Source organism: Panthera onca, chromosome D2 (assembly GCF_046562875.1).
Source record: "Panthera onca isolate mPanOnc1 chromosome D2, mPanOnc1 haplotype 2, whole genome shotgun sequence".
Lineage (NCBI taxonomy): Eukaryota > Metazoa > Chordata > Mammalia > Carnivora > Felidae > Panthera > Panthera onca.
Genome location: NC_138349.1, coordinates 16,706,659 through 16,728,433, shown reverse-complemented (window position 1 = coordinate 16,728,433; position 21,775 = coordinate 16,706,659). Strand labels below are relative to the sequence as shown.

Sequence of the window (21,775 nt, the reverse complement as noted above, 5' to 3'; positions counted from 1 at the left end):
AGCTTGCCTAGATCTAAAACTCTAGATTGGAAATAATCTTTCCCTTAAATTTTTGAAGGCATTGCTTTTTTTCTTTTTTTTAAGAGTTTTTTTTATTTTTTATTTTTAAGTAATCTCTACACCCAACATGGGGTTCAAACTTACAACCCCAAGATCGAGAGTTACACGTTCTTTTTTTTTTTTTTAATTTTTTTTTTAATGTTTATTTTTGAGACAGAGAGAGACAGAGCATGAACGGGGGAGGGTCAGAGAGAGAGAGGGAGACACAGAATCTGAAGCAGGCTTCAGGCTCTGAGCTGTCAGCACAGAGCCCGACGCGGGGCTCGAACTCACGGACCTCGAGATCATGACCTGAGCCGAAGTCGGATGCTTAACTGACTGAGCCACCCAGGCGCCCCGAGAGTTGCACGTTCTACTGATCAAGCCAGACAGGCCAGTCCGCTTTTACTGTTTTTTAGCTGTAGCTGTTGCTGGTCAAGAGAGAAGGATCATTTAGATTCTCCAAACTGTATGTTTTTTTATCCTGGAGCTTGTAGGAATGTCTTCATCCTGTTCTGAAATTCATGATGTGACTTAGTATTGGCTTTCACTGTCGTGCTGGGCGCTCGTAAGTGGCTGGGCCCTTAAGGCTAGAAAGTTGTGAGCTTCAGTTCTGAGAAATTTTTCTGAAAATTTTTTATTCCCTTCTTTGATTTTCTGTTCTCTTAAGAATTCCAAATATTCTAATGTTGGACTTGAAACTCTTCTGCTAAGTTTCCTCTTTTCTCTTTCACTTTTTTTCATTGTTTTCAAGAGAGTTTCTCAATTTTATTTCTCAGCTTACTGAGTTTTTAACTTCTGGTACCACATCTCTAGTTTCAGTGGCTTTGTTGTCTTGTCTTCTCAAGTGTGTGTTTTTAATACTGTCTTGGTATTCCAAGGGTGGAAGGTGTTTTCTCTGGGAATGTTAAAACATCGTTGTAATTTTCAGTCTTCTCCCGATTCCTAGAGTTCCTGTTTGTTCTGATCTTCTCCGTCGTGTCGGAAGCTTACTTCAAATGTCTGGTGATCCTTTGCTGTTCACTTACAATGGGGCATCTGATTGGCAGCTCCTGGTGGCCTTCACTGTAGGGTGATGGGGCCCGTCCATTTCACCAGGACTCCCGCTGTTGAGAATCTTGAAGTGCATTCACTTGGGACTGGTGTCTCCTGCTTGGAGTGGGTAGCTCTCCTGACATTGTTCTTGGCAAACTTCCTTCTCTGCGCTGCCTCATGCTTCCGAGTCCAGTAGTCTGGTTCATCCTCTCAGGAGAAGAAACCTCTAGTCTTCTGCCCTTGAGTAGGAGCAGTTGGCTGGAAATGAAGAGGGCATTCGAAGCTTTATTAAAACCCATGAACGTAAAAGAGATCATTCTCTTTAGCAACTTAAAAAATAAGTGTTATGTGTAAATGTATTTATAAACTAAAGTCTGTTCAGATGTCTTGGGAAGGAGGTCCACTTCCTTTCCCCAGGCCTGATGTTCAGCTTCATCCTTACTACTGCCTTTGAATGGCTTGATTGTCCAGGCTTGGGGGTTTGAGATGCAAATGAAGAGGCTTCTTTGCTTCCCCACGGCCAGGCCAGCTTTGCTTGAGCACTGCTACCTCATTTCCATTCAGGCATCTGCTTTCCAACTTCCGGTGTTGTCTTCTCTCTTGTTCTCTATCCTTGTGGTTTTGTGCTTTTTCCTTTTTAATCATGCAGTTGTCTTTTTAGTAGACTCTGGAAGGAGTGGAGGTGATGCTTGTGTTTCATCTGGACTGTAATCAAAAATTTTCAGTGATGTAAATGTAACTGAATAACCATCTGGAGGGAGGGAGAGAGTCATTGAATGTACCTTCTTACCTAAGATTGCATTATATTTTCAGATGATGACTTCTGGTACCGTGCCATTGTTCTGGGGACATCAGATGCTAATGTGAAAGTGCTCTATGTAGACTATGGAAACACTGAAATTCTGCCTTTTTCCAGAGTGCAGCCAATTTCCACCAGCCACCTGGAGCTTCCTTTCCAAATTATTAAATGTTCACTTGAAGGTAGGCAGTTAAGTCACTTTCCGGTTGAGATGTCTGTGTGGTTTTCCCTTTGTTTTATAGCCCTAGGTCTGAGTCAAATGGGCATTTCAATAACTGCCCAGATTTCTAAACATCAAGCAGAGTTTACCAAAAAAGTTTCGTATCTTCTATTCTTTATTTCATTCTCACAAAAATTATATTGCTAGCCCATTGTTGTTCAGTTATTGTGTTCGGCCCCGGGTTGCACAGCTAGAAGTGGCAGTGCCTGGGAGAACTGGGCCTTCTGACCCTTATCTGAGGGCCTCTCTGCTCTGTCATGGCTCTTAGAGACAAGAGACATTCAGATGACACCATTCGGGCTAATTCACTGTGCACTGTATCTGCACTGATATTCAGTTCCTTCCTTTGGTGTTTGAGTAAAGTGAACAAAAATGCTAATGTAGCTTTTTACTTTCACTCCTCATTTTGTTACCCAGCGGTCCCAGCAGATAATAGCTCATTCATTGGCTCCTAGTCTGCTTTGGTTTTGACTCAGGGAGAGAGTTGGAAAATTACCTTTATTATTGTTTGCCTTTCCCATTAGGACATATGTCCCTGGCAGTAACTGTTTTCTGTTTTGTGCCCTCCAGACTCAGATTAGTGCTCGATAAACAATAGGGATCAATGAATATTTATCGAGTGATTTTTTTTTTTTAATGCAACAGCAATAGTACATCAAAGCATACCTAAACTCAGCTGGAGTGAGGCTTTTGCTTATTTTCTTTATTATTACTTTTTATTTATTTACCTTGAGAGAGAGAGAGACAGCACAAGTGGGGGAGGGACAGAGAGGGAGAGACAGAATCCAAGAAGGCTCCACATGGCCAGCATGGATCCCAAGGCGGGTCTTGAACTCATGAACTGCAAGATCATGACCTGAGCTGATAGGAAGAGTTGGACACTTGACCAGTTGAGCCACTCAGACATCCCTTTGCTTATTATCTTTAGATGATGTATGTAAATTTTTTTTTTTTAAGGCACTTGATTAATATTCAGTTTTTTCCCCAGGACTAATAGAATTGAATGGAAACTACTTGGAATTAGTGATAGAACTACTAAAAAATTTCATGCTGAATCAGAGTGTAATGCTTTCCGTAAAAGGAATTACCAACAATGTCCATATGGTGTCGGTTGAGAAATGCTGTGAAAATGGTACTGTCAGTATAGCTGATAAGCTGGTGACTTACGGCCTGGCAAAAAACATCACATCTAAAAAGCAAAGTGCTTTAAATACAGGTATCTGTTTTCAAGTTTAATTAATGACAGATGTAAGTGTAATTAAGAAGCGATGTAATCAGTGTAGGTGACCTGGTCTTTCCTTACTCTGCGTGGTCACATTCCCTTCCTCCTCCCTGTCCTTTGTAAATCCAATGGCACGGGGACCTACTGGGTGGAAGCAGGCCTCCCGGTCCAGATTTTCCTTAGCTTAGGCTCAGCAGCATTGCTGATACATTGATGCTGAGAGCTTTAGAAATGTCTGGCATTCAGAATTACTTCCAACTTACTTTCGACCCTGACCAAAGTGAGAAGAGTTTGCACTTTTGAGATTGGATCTTCTGGATATCTCACAAGAGGATTACTTGATAGGCCTGCCCTCGGCTGAAGAGCTATCCCGTATATGATAGACAAAAGACCTAAAATCCTAGAGATGAGGGCATTAATTTGGTGAAAACTAGGACACAGTAGTAGAAAATATTAAAGCCCAAATGAGAAGTAATTGATTAGGTCCTTGATAGTGAGAACCCATGCCTAAGGGGCAGAGCTGTGTAAATTCAGTGTTTTTCAGCGTTTCGTCAGTGTTTTTGTTACATATGGTGTGTGTTATCTGATGGCTTTTTGTATTTGCTTCTAGAAAAGACACGTAGGATGAATTGCTGTTGCACAGAGTTACGGAAACAGGTGGGTAGAGTTTATTTGAAGTGAAATTATACTTCTTACATTTTTAGAAATGAAGTAATACTATTTCTTTATCACCCATAGGTTGAAAAACATGAACAGATTCTTCTCTTCCTCTTAAACAATCCAACCAATCAAAATAAATTTATTGAAATGAAAAAATTGTTGAGAAGTTAAGTAAGTTAAATTTGATGTTTTCACCACTTCCGTCACCACCAACGGGACGTCTCAAGGCGTGTCAGGGTAGAACTCATGACATGAACCACGTCATGAGGCTGTTCTTTATTTTGCGACCTAATGATTTGATGTCTGGTTGTAATGTGTTTGTTGCCTTGCCGAGTTTTATTTGCTGATCTGAAGTTGGCCGTTAATGGGACTGAGTCCAGGGGTGTTCACGTCGTAACCACTCACTGTTGTTCAGTTCCGAATGCTTACATTATTGATGGCGCGGAGGGACTTGTAAAAATTGTTGTGAGGTAAAGCTTTACCTCAGATTCTTTGTGTCTTAGGGGTGAAATTAACTCTCACTTGGGCATGTTGCGGTAAAAATGTTCAGCATTTTTTGTGAAGAGGTTTTAAAGGGCCAAGAATGGAAAATGGGCTTCACTGATAGTGTATTTCATTTCAAAACAAAGCCTACTCTCTGGTGGTGATTCTAGTGTGTAACAATGATAATTGGTGAGTTTGGAACAACAGTTTCCCCACATTGATTGATTGATTGATTGATTTTTATTATTTTTTTTTTTTTTGGTCTGGGATGCTTTGTTCGAAGGTAGCCCTCAGAAGTACCTTGTGATCAGAGGTCAGTTAGAATTTCTGATGAAAATGAAATTGTCTTTCCTACTAATTCCAGCCAAAAGCAAAGGGTCTCTGACTCAGTGCACTCTTGTCGGCTACAGCACAGCCCGGGTCAGACCTTTTTGCAAGTAGCCCACGGGATGGTACCTCTGAGCGCCTGGTGATTGTCCGTGAGTTCACGTGCTCTCTCCTTCTCCGTGTGGGAAGGTCCAGTTATTTTGTTTCTGCTCCTAAGAAAGTACAGCTGAATTCTGAGTGGAGTGTCATCGCTGCTAGAGCAATAGTTTTGTCTCCTGATTGATTTTCTTTACAAGTTTTGGGTTATTTCTAATAAATGCTCATCTGCCATTGCAGTTACAGCCTTCAGTCCTTTCTGATGCACTCGCTTTCAGTATTGACTACTGTCTTGTGTGCTTGAGTCTAAGATCTTAAGTTAAAAAAAAAATGTAAAGTCAAATCTTAAATTTCCTGATAATTTTGTAGGGTAACGGACATGCAGTGACATGGACTTGTGGAATTTAGTCCTAGCACCAAATCATCTCATTTTTACCTGTGTAATAGGCTTTTTTTGTAAGGATATTGAGAGTGCTAACCCGCATGAGATGAAAGTTCTATTTTCTCTTGTTTCTACGTAGATTGAAGACATTGTTTAAAAAAAAAAAAAACAAAAACAAGATGTGATTTGAAGACTAGTAGTTGAACTAGCTTTTCCTTTACTGTGGAATAAATACGTATTTTTATCTACATTTTGAATATAGTATAATGCCTTATGTATTATTTAAAAAGCACTTGAACATTTAGTCGCATACGTAATCATTACAGTAGTCCTGGAAAGAGAGTAAGACCCCACTTTATAGATGAGGCCAAGGCTCAAAGAGGTTAAATGGCTGCACTGGATACACACAAAACCAGGTCTTAGGCTCAAAGCTGAACCCTCTCTGCTGCTCCTTGCTGCTTACTGTCTGCTGTGCTGCAGTGTCCTTAGATTCAGTCAGTTTTGAAGGACATGAGACTGAGGAGTTATGTTAGAAGAAATTACAGGATACCCCGGGTGGCTCAGTTGATTAAGTGTCTGATTATAGGTTTCGGCTCAGGTCATGATTTCCCGGTTCGTGAGTTCAAGCCCTGCGTCGGGCTCTGTGCTGACAGCACGGAGCCTGCTTGTGATTCTCTCTCCCTCTCCTTTCTCTCTCTCTCTCTCTCTCTCTCTCTCTCTCTCTCTCTCTCCCTCTCTCTCCCTCTCTCCCTCTCTCCCTCCCTCCCTCCCTCCCTCCCTCCCTCCCTCCCATGCACGTGTTCTCTCTGTCTCTCAAAATGAATGGATAAACCGAAACAAAAAAAGAAAAAATTACATACATGATTGCTTAAGCATACTTCATTGTGGTGGAAGTATAGTTGAATATTCACTCTTTTTTTTTTTTTAATTTTTTTTAACGTTTATTTATTTTTGAGACAGAGACAGAGCATGAACGGGGGAGGGTCAGAGAGAGGGAGACACAGAATCTGAAACAGGCTCCAGGCTCTAAGCTGTCAGCACAGAGCCTGACGCGGGGCTCGAACTCACGGACTGTGAGATCATGACCTGAGCCGAAGCCGGCCGCTCAACTGACTGAGCCACCCAGGCGCCCTGAATATTCACTCTTTTAAAATGTTTTTCCTAGATACAGAGAAAATGTGTTTAAAATTGAAGTGTTTAGTCTTTATTGGAGAAATTTTTAAATAACTGTAAAATCGCCCAACTAGGAATGCCATGGCGATAGGAACCGAAGACTGTCCTCTGTGGCTCAGACGTGATAAATAAGTGCTTCAGCACACAAGTCACTGTAACATTCTGTATCGGAAGGGGAGTGCACACAGCTGTGTTTCGCTTTGGTCCAGGGCGGTCCAAACCACGGCAGCTCGTGCACAATGCTGTGGCGGTGCATTTCTGCAACAGATCCGACTTGAATGTACACTTTGGTTTGCTTGCACTTTAGAAATTAAGCAGGGTGATTGAGTCTCTAATAAGGCATATTGAGAGTTGATTTTTCTCTTTCAGAAGCAGTCTGTCCCGGAGATACACGCTTACCAGAAAGGAAACAACGAAGGCTAGACTTAGAGGCAGCACGGCACCCCGCGTGTTCATCGCGAATGTTGTCTTCTGTGCCTCCGTTTCTGTTTGCTTTGCCGCTCTTCTGTTGGGTTGGGGAGTTGTGTTTTTTTCCCTCTAAGTTCTTCCTCTCAAATAAGTCTGGCGTGGAAGTTTCGTACGGCATTCATGGGGATATCGGGAAGAGATACATAGGGATTTTCTACTGTGAATATAAATTTTTAGGACTTAAAGGTAACACTGAAGAAAATATGGCTTCATATTACTAGCAGATAAATCTAGTTGATAGATGCATGAGTTTCTTTGGATTTTTCTGTATGTTTGAAATACTTGGTAATAAAACATGCCTTGCTCTGTCGTCATCTGCCTCTTCCACTTAATAAATGTTCCTTGGCTTGTTGTTGCTTCGGTCCTGGCTCTTCTTTTCCTGTCCACTCTTGAGATCGTGAGCTGCTGTCTCCATCCCAACTCGGATCTCTTTTCCTGTGGCCTTTTGGGCTCAGAGTCTATCCTCAGGCTCTCAACCGCTCCTCAGCTGCGGAAGGGACTTTCTCTTTCTGCTTCTACAGAACATCCATACCCTTCCAAATCTGCAGCCATCTAGACTTCGTTGCAGGTAGAATTTACATTTTCTGAACTAAAAATGCAGTTAAGTTAAAAATTAGAGTATGCATTTTTCTTGAAGCACATAAAGGAATCTTAGTTGCTCCTAAAACATGTGCAGAATTATGGGCCAGCTGACTTTCCTGCCAGCCTGTAAGTTTCTGTTGGGAAATTTTCCATGATTTAGTAATTTAGTATCAGACTCCTGTCCAAGAAGAGGTTACCAACTCAAAGAATGTTTTTTGGGTTTTTTGGGTTTTTAGTTTTTGGTGTTTTTTTTTTTTTTTTTTTTTTTTTTTGCTTTTACTGGTAATGTATGTCAGCCAGATTAAATGGAATTTTTCTTCATGTAACAAGTTCAAATATTGATGTGCCTTTTTTTTAAAGTTTATTCTGAGAGGGAGAGGGGGAGAGAGAACCCCAAGCAGGCTCTGCTTTGTGAGTGCAGAGCCCAGTGTGGGGCTCGAACTCACAAACGACAAGATCATGACCTGGGCTGAAGTCAGATGCTTAAACAACTGAGCCCTTGTGCTTTTCTTAGATAAAAATATATGCTGCTTTGCTCAAAATCCTTTCACTTTTCAGCCTTGTGTTCTTATGGTCACTATTTTGCTAAGTTCTTTTTCTGATTTGTACATGTTTGGAGCCTTGGATGCTTAGTTCCTTCTCAGTCAATTCTAGCCACAGTGAGAATACACATAGAAATTATGGAATCACAAAGTTGACCTTTTCATTGTGGAAAAGTAGAGAAGCAAGTCAGAACATTAAAAAGGTCTGAAAGTTTCAGATTCTGTGGTTTTACATGGTGCTGGAAATTTGAATACAAAGAGTAAATGGAGTTTAATATGAGGATTCAGCTATTAGTCTCTTTTGGGGAACAAGACAGTCTATGGAAGTAGTTTCACAATTGGAGATCTGGATTCATTTTACATGATACTATACTGGACCTACTTTATTTTTTTTAAATTTTATTTATATCCAAGCTAGTTAACATGTAGCATAGTAATGGTTTCAGGAGAATTTAGTGGTTCATCATTTACATATAACACCCAGTGCACGTCCCAACAAGTGCCCTCCTTTATGCCCATCCCCCCACCGAGCACCCCTCCAGCACCCCTCAGTTCTCTGTACTTGAGTCTCTTATGCCTTGCCTCCCTTTGTTTTTCTTATTTTTCCTTCCCTTTCCCTGTGTCATCTGTTTCTTAAATTCCACATGAGTGAAATCAGATATTTATCTTTCTCTGACTTATTTTGCTTAGCATTATACACTCTAGTTCCATCCACGTTGTTGCAAATGGCAGGATTGCATTGTTTTTGATCAGCGAGCAATATTCCTGTGTGTGTGTGTGTGTGTGTGTGTAATCTATATACCACATCTTCTTTATCCATTCATCAGTCTATGGACATTTGGGCTCTTGCCATAATTTGGCTATCGCTGATAGTGCTGTGTAAACATTGGAGTGAATTTGCCCCTTTGAATCAGCATTCTTGTATCCTTTGGATAAATTCCTAGTGCAATTGCTGGGTCTAGCAATAGCTAGCAATAGCAATAGCTCTATCTTTAATGGACCTACTTTAACATTATTAATTCACATTCAAGTATATACTGACCTCCATTTACATTCCTGAGATTGAAATAAATGCTGTGTTGTTTATTCATCAGCACCATGTGCGGTCTATCACATCTGGTGTTCAGTTTCCCTCAAAATATGTACTTCAGTTAGATAAGCACAAAATTGCTGAAACCATGTAACCAAACAAATTATTCCTTGGCAGAGGACATGTAAATATTGTGAGGAAAGTGTGTCTGTGGAGGTATATTTGATACGCCTTTTCTTTTGGTAGAATTCTTTTGTTGGGGCAACTAGAAATGTAAAAGTCTCAAAACTGAGTGAAGGTGATTACTTTTCTGAACTTGAGCTCTCTTACTAGATAGTAAATGCTCCAGAAAACCAATAGGTGAGGATCCTTATCCGTAGGGCCCCAAATAGCCAGATTCCAGGAGAGGAATTAAGTAAATGTGAGGCTTAATGCTGGGAGGCTGCTAGCCCGGAGCAGTAGACCCTTAGTGTAACCAGTGGGCTCACCACTGACACAACTACTGCCCGGACTTGGTAAATTGAGCCCTTTGGGGGGTGGCCAGAGAGGAACGCCTAGGCTATTCACCAGCTGCCAGTGGACCTGTAGCTGGCCATGTGCCCAAGCAGTGTGTACTCATTAAGCACACAGGATTCTCAAGGATGGTTTTTGCTTTGTTTTTCCAGATAAAAGGAATTGGAGGGCAGCCTGTGGTTCCACACAGACAGTTAAGAGTTGTAGGTTGATTTTGCTTGCTGGATTAAAGTGAAGTTCAGTTACAAGTAAGACTACTGCCCACCTGCACAGGCTGGGAGTGGTAGAGGCTCACCCAGAGAACGGACACATTTTTCTGCAGCCCTGAATGTTCGTTGGTCAAGTTCCTGCTTAGACACTGCAGTCCATCTTCCCTGGGAAGCTTCTCTAACCTTGGCAATAGCTTTCAGATAACCCAGAATTGGTTTCATTGAAGGCTTTAGCTGCCCAGCCTTGGCCATTTTCCTGTGCTTCCCTTTTTACCTTGAGACTCTGAGGTGATGCCATTTTTGAAACCTTGTAGTGATAGGAAGCCTTCCAGGAAGTGAGACAGACCGTGGGGCTAATTCTAAGAAGCCCATCCCCAAGGGTGTGCCCAGATTCCTCTCGAAATGCATTCAGTGAACACATAAGGCATTCGTGTGTGAAACGGGAGATACAAAATTTGGAAGTCCTGGCAGTTTGAAGGAGGAGAGTGCTTACGCAGTCTTGGGTGTGGGTCTCATGACTGACGTTACCCAGGCCCTTGCCTTTGGAGACATAATGTGTTTCCTTGATTGAGCCAGAAAGCATCACGTTTCCCAGAAACAAATCCAGTAACCTTGTGTGTAATTCTCACTGTCTTAATGGAGTTGGGTTGTATGTTTTAAACCTTAGAGCCATTGGTGTCTACCCCAAACCCAAGGGTCTCCAGCTTTGAGATGCAGTATTTCTGTTCCTCATGTCCTGCCAACACTACTTTGTTCTCTCTTCTTGCCCTCCGCGCCATGGTTTTGTTGCCTGTGGAGCACTGCAGAATCAGGCCCTTTATTTCTTCTGGGATGATTTCTTGGCCATTGAATACGCACTGTTTCCTGATCTTGCACTTCTCGAGAGGGTTTTGGGAAGTCCATGTTGGCGGCTCTGTAACCTATTTTCCTTTGGGGCTTTTCATACGTGTTTCACCTTGCTTTCATCATTCGGGGGTCCAAATAATGGGAGCGGGTGCAAAAAACTGGGGGCTTCCCCAGATCTGAGAACGGTTGTACTCCTGAACCTTTCATTTCATAGGCCAGAAAACTGAGCAGTCAAAAATGAAGCATCTTTTCTCTGTCACAAGTCCAGTAGGTAGGGGAGCTGAATGGGGAATCCCAGAGTTCCCTCATTTCCAAAGCAGTGGTCATTCCACACTGGGTGTCTCCCACTCTGTGTCACTGGTCCCCTGTTGTCTCTGCGTGAAACGCACAGTCGCCTCCATGCCTTGTGTGTTCACCACCGAGACCTGCTGTAGGGGCAATTCACATTTTCAAGGGGCACTTACTGTGTAGAGTTAGCAAGCATTGGGGCTGCAACGATGAGCAAGGCAAGTCCTTGGAAGCAAGGGGCTCACAGACTCTTAGGGATGATGGTCCTTCAAAGTGACTTGAAATTTTCCACAGATCTTCATAAAGGAGGAGTTGCCCAGCTTTTTGTGTAAAACTCCAGCCCTGCTAGTCTCCCACTCACCACTCTCCGTAGCCTGGGCCACTTGCATTTGCCTCCCTCCCCCCGCCGCCATGCACATCTGATAGATCTGATAGGCATCTGGGACAGACTGACTTATACTTTGATGTGAAGGAGTTTGAAAGAACTTGTATCTCCACCAGTATTTATAGTTGTAGCCTTTTACTTCTTGATCGTGGAATGAACATGTGAACTCCCCGCCCCGACCCCCCCCCCCCCCGACCCCCCCCCCCCCCAGTTAAAGCCGCCACACTGTCAGGAACATCCAGAATTGAAATTTGACTTCTCACACGTAAACTGATTAGCCAAAGGTGTGCTGGTAGATGCCAGCTTAGCAGCGAATCACACCAAGTCGGGGAGAGGGCCGTCAGCTGTTAAATTTCCACTTTTGCCAGGACGTGGTCTGCCCTTCTCAAACCTCTGTTCTGTCTGGAGAGACACAGGCCACTCACCACAGGTGGCTACTGGACACTTAAAATGTGGCCAGACCAAATTGAGATGTGCTATAAATGTGTAAGACACAATTTTGAAGACAGCATAAAATATCTCTATTTTACATTGATTACACAAGATATTTGGGATCTACTGGGCTAATACTAAGCTCACCTGTTTCTTTCCACTTTTTAAATGTGGTAACTGGAACGTTTAAAATGACCTATTTGGCTTGCATTACATGTTTTTGAGACAATTCCCCTCCCCAACCCTCCTTCCGCCAAGCATTTAGACCTGCGGCCAGTTTCCCCTGCATAGGTGCTCCTGCATGGCTTATCCTGCTCTGGTGTGGCTCCGTTTTAATGTAAAACAGACAACCAAAAACAGGTGCTCAATAAATGTTATTGGAAGGAGTTAAGTGAAAAATGGGTCCTTCTTTTCCCCACTTCTGTGAAGTTTGCAACATTTACTGACCATGGGTCCCTTTCACTAGAAGCTGCAGATTTTGAGAGGGTTGGAAACCAACTGAGAACCAAAGGGCAATGCTTTAAAAAATTTGTTAAAAAGGAAAAGCGTTAAAAAAAAAGGTATTAGTCTATCAGACTGACATTTACAAGAATAATGGGAAGAGGGGCATGGAAAAGAGGAAACAGGTTGATCTTCCTGGAGGTCAGTTTGACAATACACATCAAAAGCCTTAACCTGCCTATACCCAAGAGTCTAGAAATTTGCCTTCTTGCAGTTTACTCCAAGGAAGTGATTGGGCAAAAGCACAAATATCTAATTTCATGATTAACAGTTAATGTTTACAACAGCAGGTTAACTACATTGGAATATTAAGTAGTGGCTAAAAACATGTTCAAGAAGAGAAATAGAAAAGCTGGGTATGTCACAGTATGTAGGGACCGAACTAAAAAGAATGTAAATTTTTATGTAAGTGGAAGGATGCTGAAAGAACGTAACACCGTAACGTTAACAGTGATTATCTCTGGATGGTGGAACAGGTGTTTTTCTGCAAGGTCCTTACTGGCATTTTCTTATTTTGCAATGAGCACACGTTGTGCAATGACACTTTATTGATGCCTTATGAAAACTATAGATGATACAGTAATAGTCAACATCTCTTGAGTGCTTACTGTGTGTAGGCATTATGCCATTTTGCTTTCTGGCATCCGAGTTTTAAAAATCAGGCACCTTCTAGACTTAATCGAGGACGCTGGCCAAAAAGGCCCGCTTATTACCTCCCAGCCGCAGTAACTGCAGACAGGTAAATGGCAACTGCCATGCCAAATAGAAACGATGCCAAAGTCAACATCTTCGCACGGGTCTGAGCACTAAACCCTGCGGAGTCGGCAGCGGATGGCACAGCCCTGCTACACCGATCAGAGGCTGGGAGACCCGCGCAGAAGTAAGTACTTCTGTTGACTTGCCGCTCTTGGCCCACGCCGTGTTAAAAAACGCGAGAAGCGATGCGGGCCCAGGTCCCAGAAGAGGCCGATGCACCTCCCTGGGCCCGCGCCGCGCTCGCCGCCTCCCGTCGGCGAGAACTACAGGTGCCCCACGTGGCTCCCACCCAGGGCGCCCTCCCGCGGGCCTGCAGCGCCCCCTGGCCCGAGCCGAGCCCGCGGGCCCTCTCGGCAGCCTCGGCGCGCGCGTCCCGCCGTGCGCTCCCGCCGCCCTCGTCCCGGTGAGTCGGAGCCCGAGCTGTCTCCGCGCCCCGGGCCCCCGCCAGCGGCCTCGGGAGGGGAGCCGGTTCCTTGTCCGCGCTCCGGGGGTGGGGACGCTCGGCCCCCAGCCGTCCCTCCCAGCGGCACGGATCCCGTGCGGTCCCGCGTGGACGCGGCGGCCGAGCGGCGTTGCGGGCTTTGTTCGGCTTTGTCTGAGCCGCACCTGAACTCGGCCGCGAGGCCCGCGCGCTTCTCGGGGAAGCCGGAGTCACCTGGCGCACCTGGACGAGCGCACCTGGCGCACGCTTCCCCCGGGCTCCCTGCAGACGGCCCGGCCCGGGGAGACCCAGCCAGCGCATCGGGACGGGGAGCGTGGCGGGCCCGGGAGTGGCCTCTCTTTTGGGACTCCGGCACGGGGTCGCAGAGCCAAGGGGGCGCGGAGCACAGGTAAGGGGACAGGGGCTAGGTGGCAGTGGGTGGAGAAGGGAACCGTGTATTAAACTCGACCTGTTGGTTGGCACAGGCACAGTCTGTTAATCTGGAGACTGCGGAAGGGGACTCGCCTTTTGAGTAAATGTTTGGGGGACGTGCCCAAGCCCCCCTCCCCGCGCCCCTCTTTTTCAGGGCCTACGCGGTGTTAAGGTGACTCCTGTGCAGTTTTCCCAGCAGCGAGAGTGCCCCGGCGAAGCCTCTGCTGGCAGAGCCCTAGCAGGGCCCGTGGCCCAGAGACTGGCCCCTGGGCGATGGGAAGGCTAGGGGATTTGTCCTTGTGACTTCTCATACTGGGATTTCTCCCCGGCCGCCCCCCCCCCCCCCCCGCCCCCTTTTCCTGCATTTCTCTTTCCTGGGGCTGAGCCCTTGGCCACCTGCTGGGAGAGTAAATGGAGGGTCTCGGAAATGCACCTTTGAAACTTGCCAGGTGGCGTCGGTTTAGGAGCAGGGTGGGCACCCTGGCAAAGAAGGGGGGAGGGCACCTGGCCCCCCCTGGAATCTATGGCTCTCCAGCCAAGAGCGGCCGTTGGGTGGGAGCACCTGCTGTGTGTCTGGTGTCTTGGAACTGAATAATCAGAACCTGTACAATTGGCAAATTACGAGGTTCTTTAACACACAAAAACCCCAGAACCTTTCAATGTTTTATAACTTAACGTGTAAAAATTCAACGTCTGTTTGGCTTCCATTGTGACATTATATTAAGAAATGTGCATTTGTTGAGAAAAGAGTCAGAAAAGATTTTTCTTTCTTCTCTTCTCTTTTCTCCGTCCGTCCTAGAGGTACCACTGCAATTGGCAAAGGCCTGGGGAGTTAATTTGTAAATGCTGCTGGCTTTCAGCAACCTGCAGCCATTACCTTCTTGCTGCTGATGGGGGTGCAAGGCTCTGCGGGCTGCTCTTCACCGAGGGTGCAGCCCTTGCTGTTTGTAGAAATTCGACCCCAAATGTCTCTTGATGGTGTAAGAATTTTCCAGACTAGGTCCCCCGACAAATCCTGGGGAAGAGAGGGGGGCTCCTTTCCTTTATCACATCTGTCTGATTGACTGAAAACCATCAGTGACATATTTCCCCTTACCTTTAGTTTTTGGTTTACCCTCTGGAGCTTGCAATAGCTGTTTCCTTCCCCTCAGTTTGCTCAGATGTCCAGGTTCTTACAGATAAGGAAACCGAGACCTAGAGAGGTGAAAGACGACCCACGAGCGAATGGGAGAGCCCCCCAGGAACCCAGACTGCTAGGCTTTTGATGAGCTGCATAAATGGGCCAGTCATTAATTGGCAAGTGCTGACATCAGGGATAAACTGGTGAGATTACAAAGCCTTTTGTCCCATGTTGTGTGTACCTTACAGAGTCTTTTCATTGTATCCCCAACACCTGACAGGGTGCTGGGCACAGGGCAGATGCTTGAATAAATGAAATTTCATGTAATTATAACATTGGAGGGGTCAGCATCATTGTGAGGTGTTTTAGAACAGTGGTCCGCAGATTTTGTACTTTTGCCCTTCACAGATCAGTTTTTTTTAGTTTTCATCAGAAGCAATGCAGCAAAATTATCAACTTTTAATCTCATCCCACAAGGGTTTTTTTGTTGTTTGTTTGTTTGTTTGCAAATAAAACAAAACCCTGTCATTATCCACAAGGCTAATGGTTTCAGCATCACCCCAGGCCAGCCAGCTCCCTGGACCAGTGGAATGCGCTTGGAGTCCCTTCCTTAAGTTTACTCTTTCATCATGTAAACAGCTCCGGACCGCTTCCTCTCCCACCCACAGAATTGCCTGCTGGCCTGCCTTCAATATGATTCCTGTCCTGGATCCCTCATTTCCTTTTCTGGTCCTGAGTCCCTTCTCTTCAACGGATCTCCCTGCTCTCCATTTAAGAGACGTTGCCTTCACCCAGGGCACTTTTGCATTGTGATCTCATGTGATCCCGGCATCAACCTTTTTAGGTAAATAGGCTGGGTGATGTCACCCCCATTTGTGAGGGAAGGAAATTGAAAGACTGAACTGAAGGAAGTTACTGAAAGGCTTAAGGCTCAGGCTTCCCGGCGTCTGACTGTGCTCGTTCTGTATTACTGCACTCTTCTTGTCACGGCCCAGCTGTCCTCATCAGAAGACCTGGGCTTGACTCCACACTTGTTGGAGCTCTTTGACTTTGGGTCCCAGCTTCTACAAGACCACTTTCTCATGTAGAAAAATGGAAATGATCATGTCTACCCTATGGCATTATGGGTGTTCTATGAAATTAACCTATTAAATGTAATGACAACCTTTAACGTTGTACATTTAGGGACGATCACACACGATTCCCCTGGATCTTTACAACGCTTGCCTGAGTTCGTGAAACTAAGATTCACCCCAATTGGACGAATGAATGACCCTGAGACAGGGAACGTCACCCAGGTGTTTAGAAGCAGAACTAGCATGGAATTCTGTCTCTGGGCTTCTGGTCCCATGTGCATTCTCTTATGCCTCTGCTTCCCAGAGTCCAATGAACTTGGGTCCTGTACAGATTAAATGAAGGATTTTCAAATAACCATCAAAACAAACATCTCTCTTGGCTGTAAGTGTCTCTTCGCAGGTGCGGCGAGAGTGGGAAGCCTTGAGATCCATGCCCATCTGATCAGGGAATCTGTACAGCGCATTGTTCATCCCTTGGTGCTGACTTCAGCTTCTCAGACCGTCAGGTTCTAACGATCTGCAATTCTTTGAGAGGGAGAGTGACTTTCCCCCAGCAGCTTTTAAAATGGTCTCTCTGCTGTGTCAAACTAGAAGCATGTGGCCCACTTCTCTGGACCCCCTGAGCCTGACAAAATGTTGTATCAAAAGGACAAGGAAGGCAACTGCTACGGTGAAAGACAGCAAGGGCTTTCTGGCTCGACACTTTTACCTCCGGTTTTAAAGTCTTCCTGTTCAGGTGTTGCCCGTTCTTGTAAAGGGCTCAGATTTCCATCCCACTGATGGAGAGGAGGCTGCCAAGGGCTAACCTAATATTTGGGGTGGGAAGTGCGTTTTGTGAGGAGGCAGAAGTGGTTTCCTTTTTCACCCCGAACTCATTTCATTTCCCATCCTAGAGGAGAAGGCAGGCATTGTCCTGCAAAACTGCCCTCAGCCATTGCCAGCCTGGTCCTTCTTTTCCCAAAGTAGCCTTGTTTGGGCCTTCATTTCTTCCTGCGGCATGGAAAGTGTAATCCCTGGTTTGTGCTGAGTTTTGCAGAGCCCTGCGACAAACTGCGCTTACCCACTGTCCTTAGCGGTGCCAGTGCTGCGTGGAACCAGGATTTGAACACAGCAGTCAGATGGGAAGATGGGGGCGGGGGGAGGTGGTGGTGGTGGTGAAGAGTGGATGTGTGAGAGCCCCAGGAGCCAGGAATGACGTGGGATTAGCGTGGGTAATGGAACAGAAAAAGAACAAATGACGAGTGGGGCGTTTTGCAACGGAAAAGGCTTGACGAGGCATACCTGGGTACCTGCACACGATGATCTGTTTCTGCCCCTGGGATGCAAACCACTCCTGACTGCTTTGCACAAGAATGCAGAGAGTTCTGGAAATCTTCTCACGTGTGCCGAAGGTGGGAGTTGCTGGCAGGTGGTAGCTTGTGGAAAACTGCCAAAGGGCAGGATTCAGCTGGCAGATTTTTAATTATGCCTCTCTTCCCCTACCTTACTCCCCCAGGATCAGGAAGGGGATGGGTTGAGCATATCACTGGGAGGCCAGAAGGGAGTCTGATCCCCTTATTAGCTGTGTAACCTGCGGCAAAAACAACTTGCCTGTGCCTCAGTTTTCTCATCTGTAAAATGGGGACAATACTCTCAGTGACTGGCTGCAAGGCTTAGGGGGAGAGAAGATATAGAAGGATGGCCCCCGGTGCCAGGCACCCAGCAAATGCTCACTGGATGGAAGCAGCTGCTGGATTTTTACTATGCAATTCGTCCTTTCTTAAAAAGATTTCAGGTGTTGGGCTGTACTTAGAATTTGAATTAGCACTGCAAGCAGTTGTGATGGGGGGAGGGGGGTGGGAAACTGAACGTTTGAGATGACAGGTGGGAGACAGCAGGGTGCTGTGAATACCGCACCCAAGCAGCGTTTAATTTCGTTTATCTTGGCATAAGAAGGAATGCAGCGAGTGTAGTGAGCGCAAAGATCCTTCCGGAAGTAGGCGTAGCGGTGCTTACTGACCCAGCAGGCACGCATCTCGCCTACTGTGTGCCAGACAAGTGCAGGCGGCTGGGGCTCCGGCAGAGACGAAGCCGGAGTCCCTGCGGCCTTTGCCACCGGGCAGGTGAGACGATCACACCAGCGGGCAGTTTGAGTGCGGGCTGTGCCGCGGGCGCAGGGGAGGGAGGTGCTGCTGGGGTCCCAGAGCCAGCACCTTCTGGTCCGGACGCCTCTCAGGAGGCATTTGACTTCTTGCCTTGATTTGCAGATCGCCAACGTAAATTTTGCCCGAATGAGCAGAAGCTTGGGAGACTCTGAAAAGCATTCACCGGGGCATGCAGGGGCACGGAAGGAAGAGAGCGGGAGGAAGTTGCTTGGGTCTGTCTCCTGGCAGACCTGAGTGCCTTTCTGTGCGCGCGGGAACCTTCTGTATGTACTTCCTTCCCCCAGGTCCTCACGGCAGCCTGGGGAGGCTGCTGGAATCCTGGTTTGGGAAAGACATCAACAGGCCTGATTCTCAGAGTCCTGCACGTGCCCAGGGTCAGAAGCCGGGACCCCGGAAAATCAGCCTGAGCCTGACTGGTTTGCATCCCAGGGGCAGCTCTGCACTGGCCCTGGTCCACGTGGCCCGGCCTGGCTCCCAGGCGGCAGGCGAGAACCTGCCCTTCGTCTGTCGTCGGGAGTGAGAGGAAAGGAAGGCCTGTCTTGTTGGCAGGTGCCAGGCTGGAAGCCAGCGGGGATGGCCTTGGCCGCGCTGGCCTGCTCCCTCTCTGTCCGTCTTCCCCTCCCCCGTGTGTCCGGGAAGGTCCTGACCCTCTTGCTCTTGTAAGATTCGCTCTCCGCTGGCCACTTGGATTAGGTGCAGACGTGAGCCTCATGGTCATCTGAGGCACAAAGACTCTCGGCTGGTTGGGACATTTGATTCCCTTTGTTCCAGACGTGTTTGAAATCCAGGGAGCTGAATATTCAGTAGAGTAAGGTCTGACCATCACGGGTCCGTGACAGAGAGATTTAAAACCAAAAGACACCTTAGCAGCATCTGGTCCAGCCTCCTTGTTTTGTAGATGAGGGACCATGGCATCGGATGAGAAGTGGGGCTCCTGGACTCACGGTGCGGGCTGTGTGCCACCAGGGGGCAGGTGTAGCCCCTACCTGTCCTAGTCACCCGCCTCTATGCCATCTCAGCTTGAGCGGTAGCTCGAGGGCCCTGACTCACCTCCACTTCGGAAGCAGCCTGGTTAGACGCAAGCATCTAACTGGATTAGGGGCCAGAGACCTGAACTGTGCGACTGTCTGGGACCCCCCCCCCTGCCGCTTCTGAGCTTCTGTGACCCCTTCCTTCATCTCTTAGGTGTGTCCGGCTCATTCACTGTGAGTTTCCCCTTTCCCAAGTTGTGTCCCTCTTGTTCCCTGGAGTCTGCTCTCCAAGAGTAGGAATGCAGACCTGAGCCGTAAGTGCTGTCCCCTGAAGCAGTCCCCGCTGTTTGTTCAAATTCCCTACAGTTCCAAGTAAGGTCCGGCAGTAGCAGCTATAGGAACATGAGTTGGGTTATATTTAAACTTAAATATGAAAAATTATCTTTCTTGGGGAGCTTCAGTTTTCAAGGCAGCCCTTGCTCTTGGCCCGCTCAAACTCCTCTGACAGTCAAGTCAAGTTGTTTTGTTGCCGCAGCTGGGAGATGTGTCTTTTTCTTTTTTTTAATGTTTATTTTGGAGAGAGTGTGGGCAGGGGAGGGGCGGAGAGTGAGGGAGACACAGAATCCGAAGCAGGCTCCAGGCCCTGAGCTGTCAGCACAGAGCCCAGCGCGGGGCTCGAACTCACGAGCCACGAGATCGTCACCTGAGCCAAAACCAAGAGTCAGGTGCTTAACCGACTAAGCGTCCCAAGGGGATGTGTTTGTAATGCCCCAGTAGAGACAGTGGAGTGCGTCTGACAGGAGAATTCATTGTCGCGTGCGTTAAGTTACGGGCATTTTGGTGAGCAGCTAAACATAACCGGGAAGCTTCCGCCGTGCGTTTTGGAGAACTGACATCTGCCAGTGGAGATGTGGATGTCCCAGGACCCAAGATACGTACACGAAAACTTGGCACTCCTGCCTTGTTCTCCACGTTCTTAGACGCAGGAGAGCGTGTTTGTCCAAGAGGTCACAGGGACGTTCTGAGTTGGGTGCACCAGGTGGAAATGAGTTTCTCTACCCTCGGCTGCACCCCTGCGTACCACACACAGTGACCGGCCACCTCTCCCTCCACTCTCTTCTCTAGAACCCGGGGGGACCCTGCCGTGCTTCCCTTCCTGTATCTCTGCGTGGGATTTTCTCTTTGGAATGGTCTCCTGAGTGAGAGTCCAGCATTGTTTGTTTAACAGGAGGAAACTTCGGGAAGGCCTACGTGTGGCCCCACTCTTTCATGTTTTCTTTTTAAATAGGCAGGTTTGATGCGGAGAAACCGTAGGGTGAGACCTTGGTTGTACTGGATCCCAAAAGGCAAGAAAACAGAATTTCTGGAGCTTATTGTTCACATATTCTTAGATTTTTGCCCGCTAAATTATACTGGGGGTGGAGGGGAGTCTACATTTCATTCTGTATGATCCCTTTCAGTACAGTGGCTAAAATGTAAGACTGTGTAGATTTTACATCATATCTTTGTGGTTGAAAAGGATAAGGATCCATTTCTTGGGCCCCACAGCTAAAATCAGAAGTCTACCTCATGTATGTGCTTTTAAAGCAGCAGAGTTATAGTCTATCATTCTTATTAAAAGCTCTCACTTTCCACCCTTTCCTCCCTTAAAGATCGTTGTCAAGCCCCATGGAACCGAGTGTTACCTGTACTCTAAGCATTACTAGGCATTTTTTTGAAAGATCCTTTTGTGACTTCTTCAGCCATGTTACTTTTTATGGCGTAGGAAGTGTAGACGTTGTGATCTTGCTAGAAGGCTTCAGAACATTAGGACGTTGGAAATCCTATCTTGAGTCTCTGATTCTAACTCGTCATAAGAAATGGGGGCAATGAGATGGAGGGGACTTTACTCAAGGTCACGTGGCGGGACAGGGGCCAGGCCAAGCTGGGACCCGGGACTCTTATCCGTGGGGACAGCATGCCTTCCCGGAGTCTGTGAAGGAGCTGGGGGGGGGGGGGGTTGGGGGCAGGCGTCTGGGGAAGATGCTAGCCTGTCCTTTGAAAGCAAAGTCATTGGAGTAGTCTTGCGTGACTTTTGAGGGAATTTGGGTCTTTTTTTTGACGAATACAGTCACCGTGGCGAGGAAGAGCCTCAAGGTCATAGTTGTACCTGGAAAAGACTGAGCAGCTGTCGTCTTGTTTCAGGATGACTTGGGGGGTGCACAGAGCTAATTGCTGATACCTTTTTCTTACCCTGCCCCATAGTTACATCAACATGCCTTCCTTCCCGTTGCTGGAGGCCATCTTCATTTTCCTGCTTTCTGGAGGTAAGCTTTTTGGTCAGGGGTGAGGTGTGGAGGGGTTTGATTTGCCTCGTATCCTGTCAATTTTAACTTCAGGAGGTCTCTCGAAGGCAACTGAATCTGTCCACTCCACAGCCACCTGCCTAGCATGAGCCCTATCATCTTGTGCTTGGACCGCTGTTCTAACCAAAGCAGCCCAGCCGCTGTGCGGTTACCCCGGGTCCCCCTGGTTCTGCTCCAGCCGATGCAAATCTGACTGCCTGGACCCCTCTCCACTCCTCCCCGCCTTCTCTCTGCCTAAAATTAAACAAACAAACAAACAAACAACTTTTTAAAAATTT

General features: G+C 46.7%; 2 protein-coding genes across 3 annotated transcripts in view; both read left to right on the top strand.

The window, feature by feature from the left end:
• Positions 1 to 7,256, top strand: part of TDRD1 (tudor domain containing 1) — a 42,191-nt gene extending 34,935 nt beyond the window's left edge. The window contains exons 22-26 of the mRNA XM_078434848.2: positions 1,888 to 2,055; positions 3,082 to 3,309; positions 3,926 to 3,972; positions 4,054 to 4,146; positions 6,806 to 7,256. Of these exons, the coding sequence (XP_078290974.2) occupies positions 1,888 to 2,055; positions 3,082 to 3,309; positions 3,926 to 3,972; positions 4,054 to 4,146 (536 nt within the window). The 3' untranslated portion in view covers positions 6,806 to 7,256. The remainder of the gene's footprint in view (positions 1 to 1,887; positions 2,056 to 3,081; positions 3,310 to 3,925; positions 3,973 to 4,053; positions 4,147 to 6,805) is intronic.
• A 6,089-nt stretch (positions 7,257 to 13,345) lies between these two features.
• The window catches only part of VWA2 (von Willebrand factor A domain containing 2), a 46,036-nt gene continuing 37,606 nt past the window's right edge, over positions 13,346 to 21,775 (top strand). Inside the window, exons 1-2 of one of the 2 annotated variants that reach the window (XM_060641421.3) lie at positions 13,346 to 13,818; positions 21,397 to 21,458. In XM_060641421.3, the coding sequence (XP_060497404.1) occupies positions 21,407 to 21,458 (52 nt within the window). In that variant the 5' untranslated portion in view covers positions 13,346 to 13,818; positions 21,397 to 21,406. Of the gene's footprint in view, positions 13,819 to 21,396; positions 21,459 to 21,775 lie in introns of those variants that run through there. The other variant, XM_060641422.3, reaches the window with a different exon arrangement.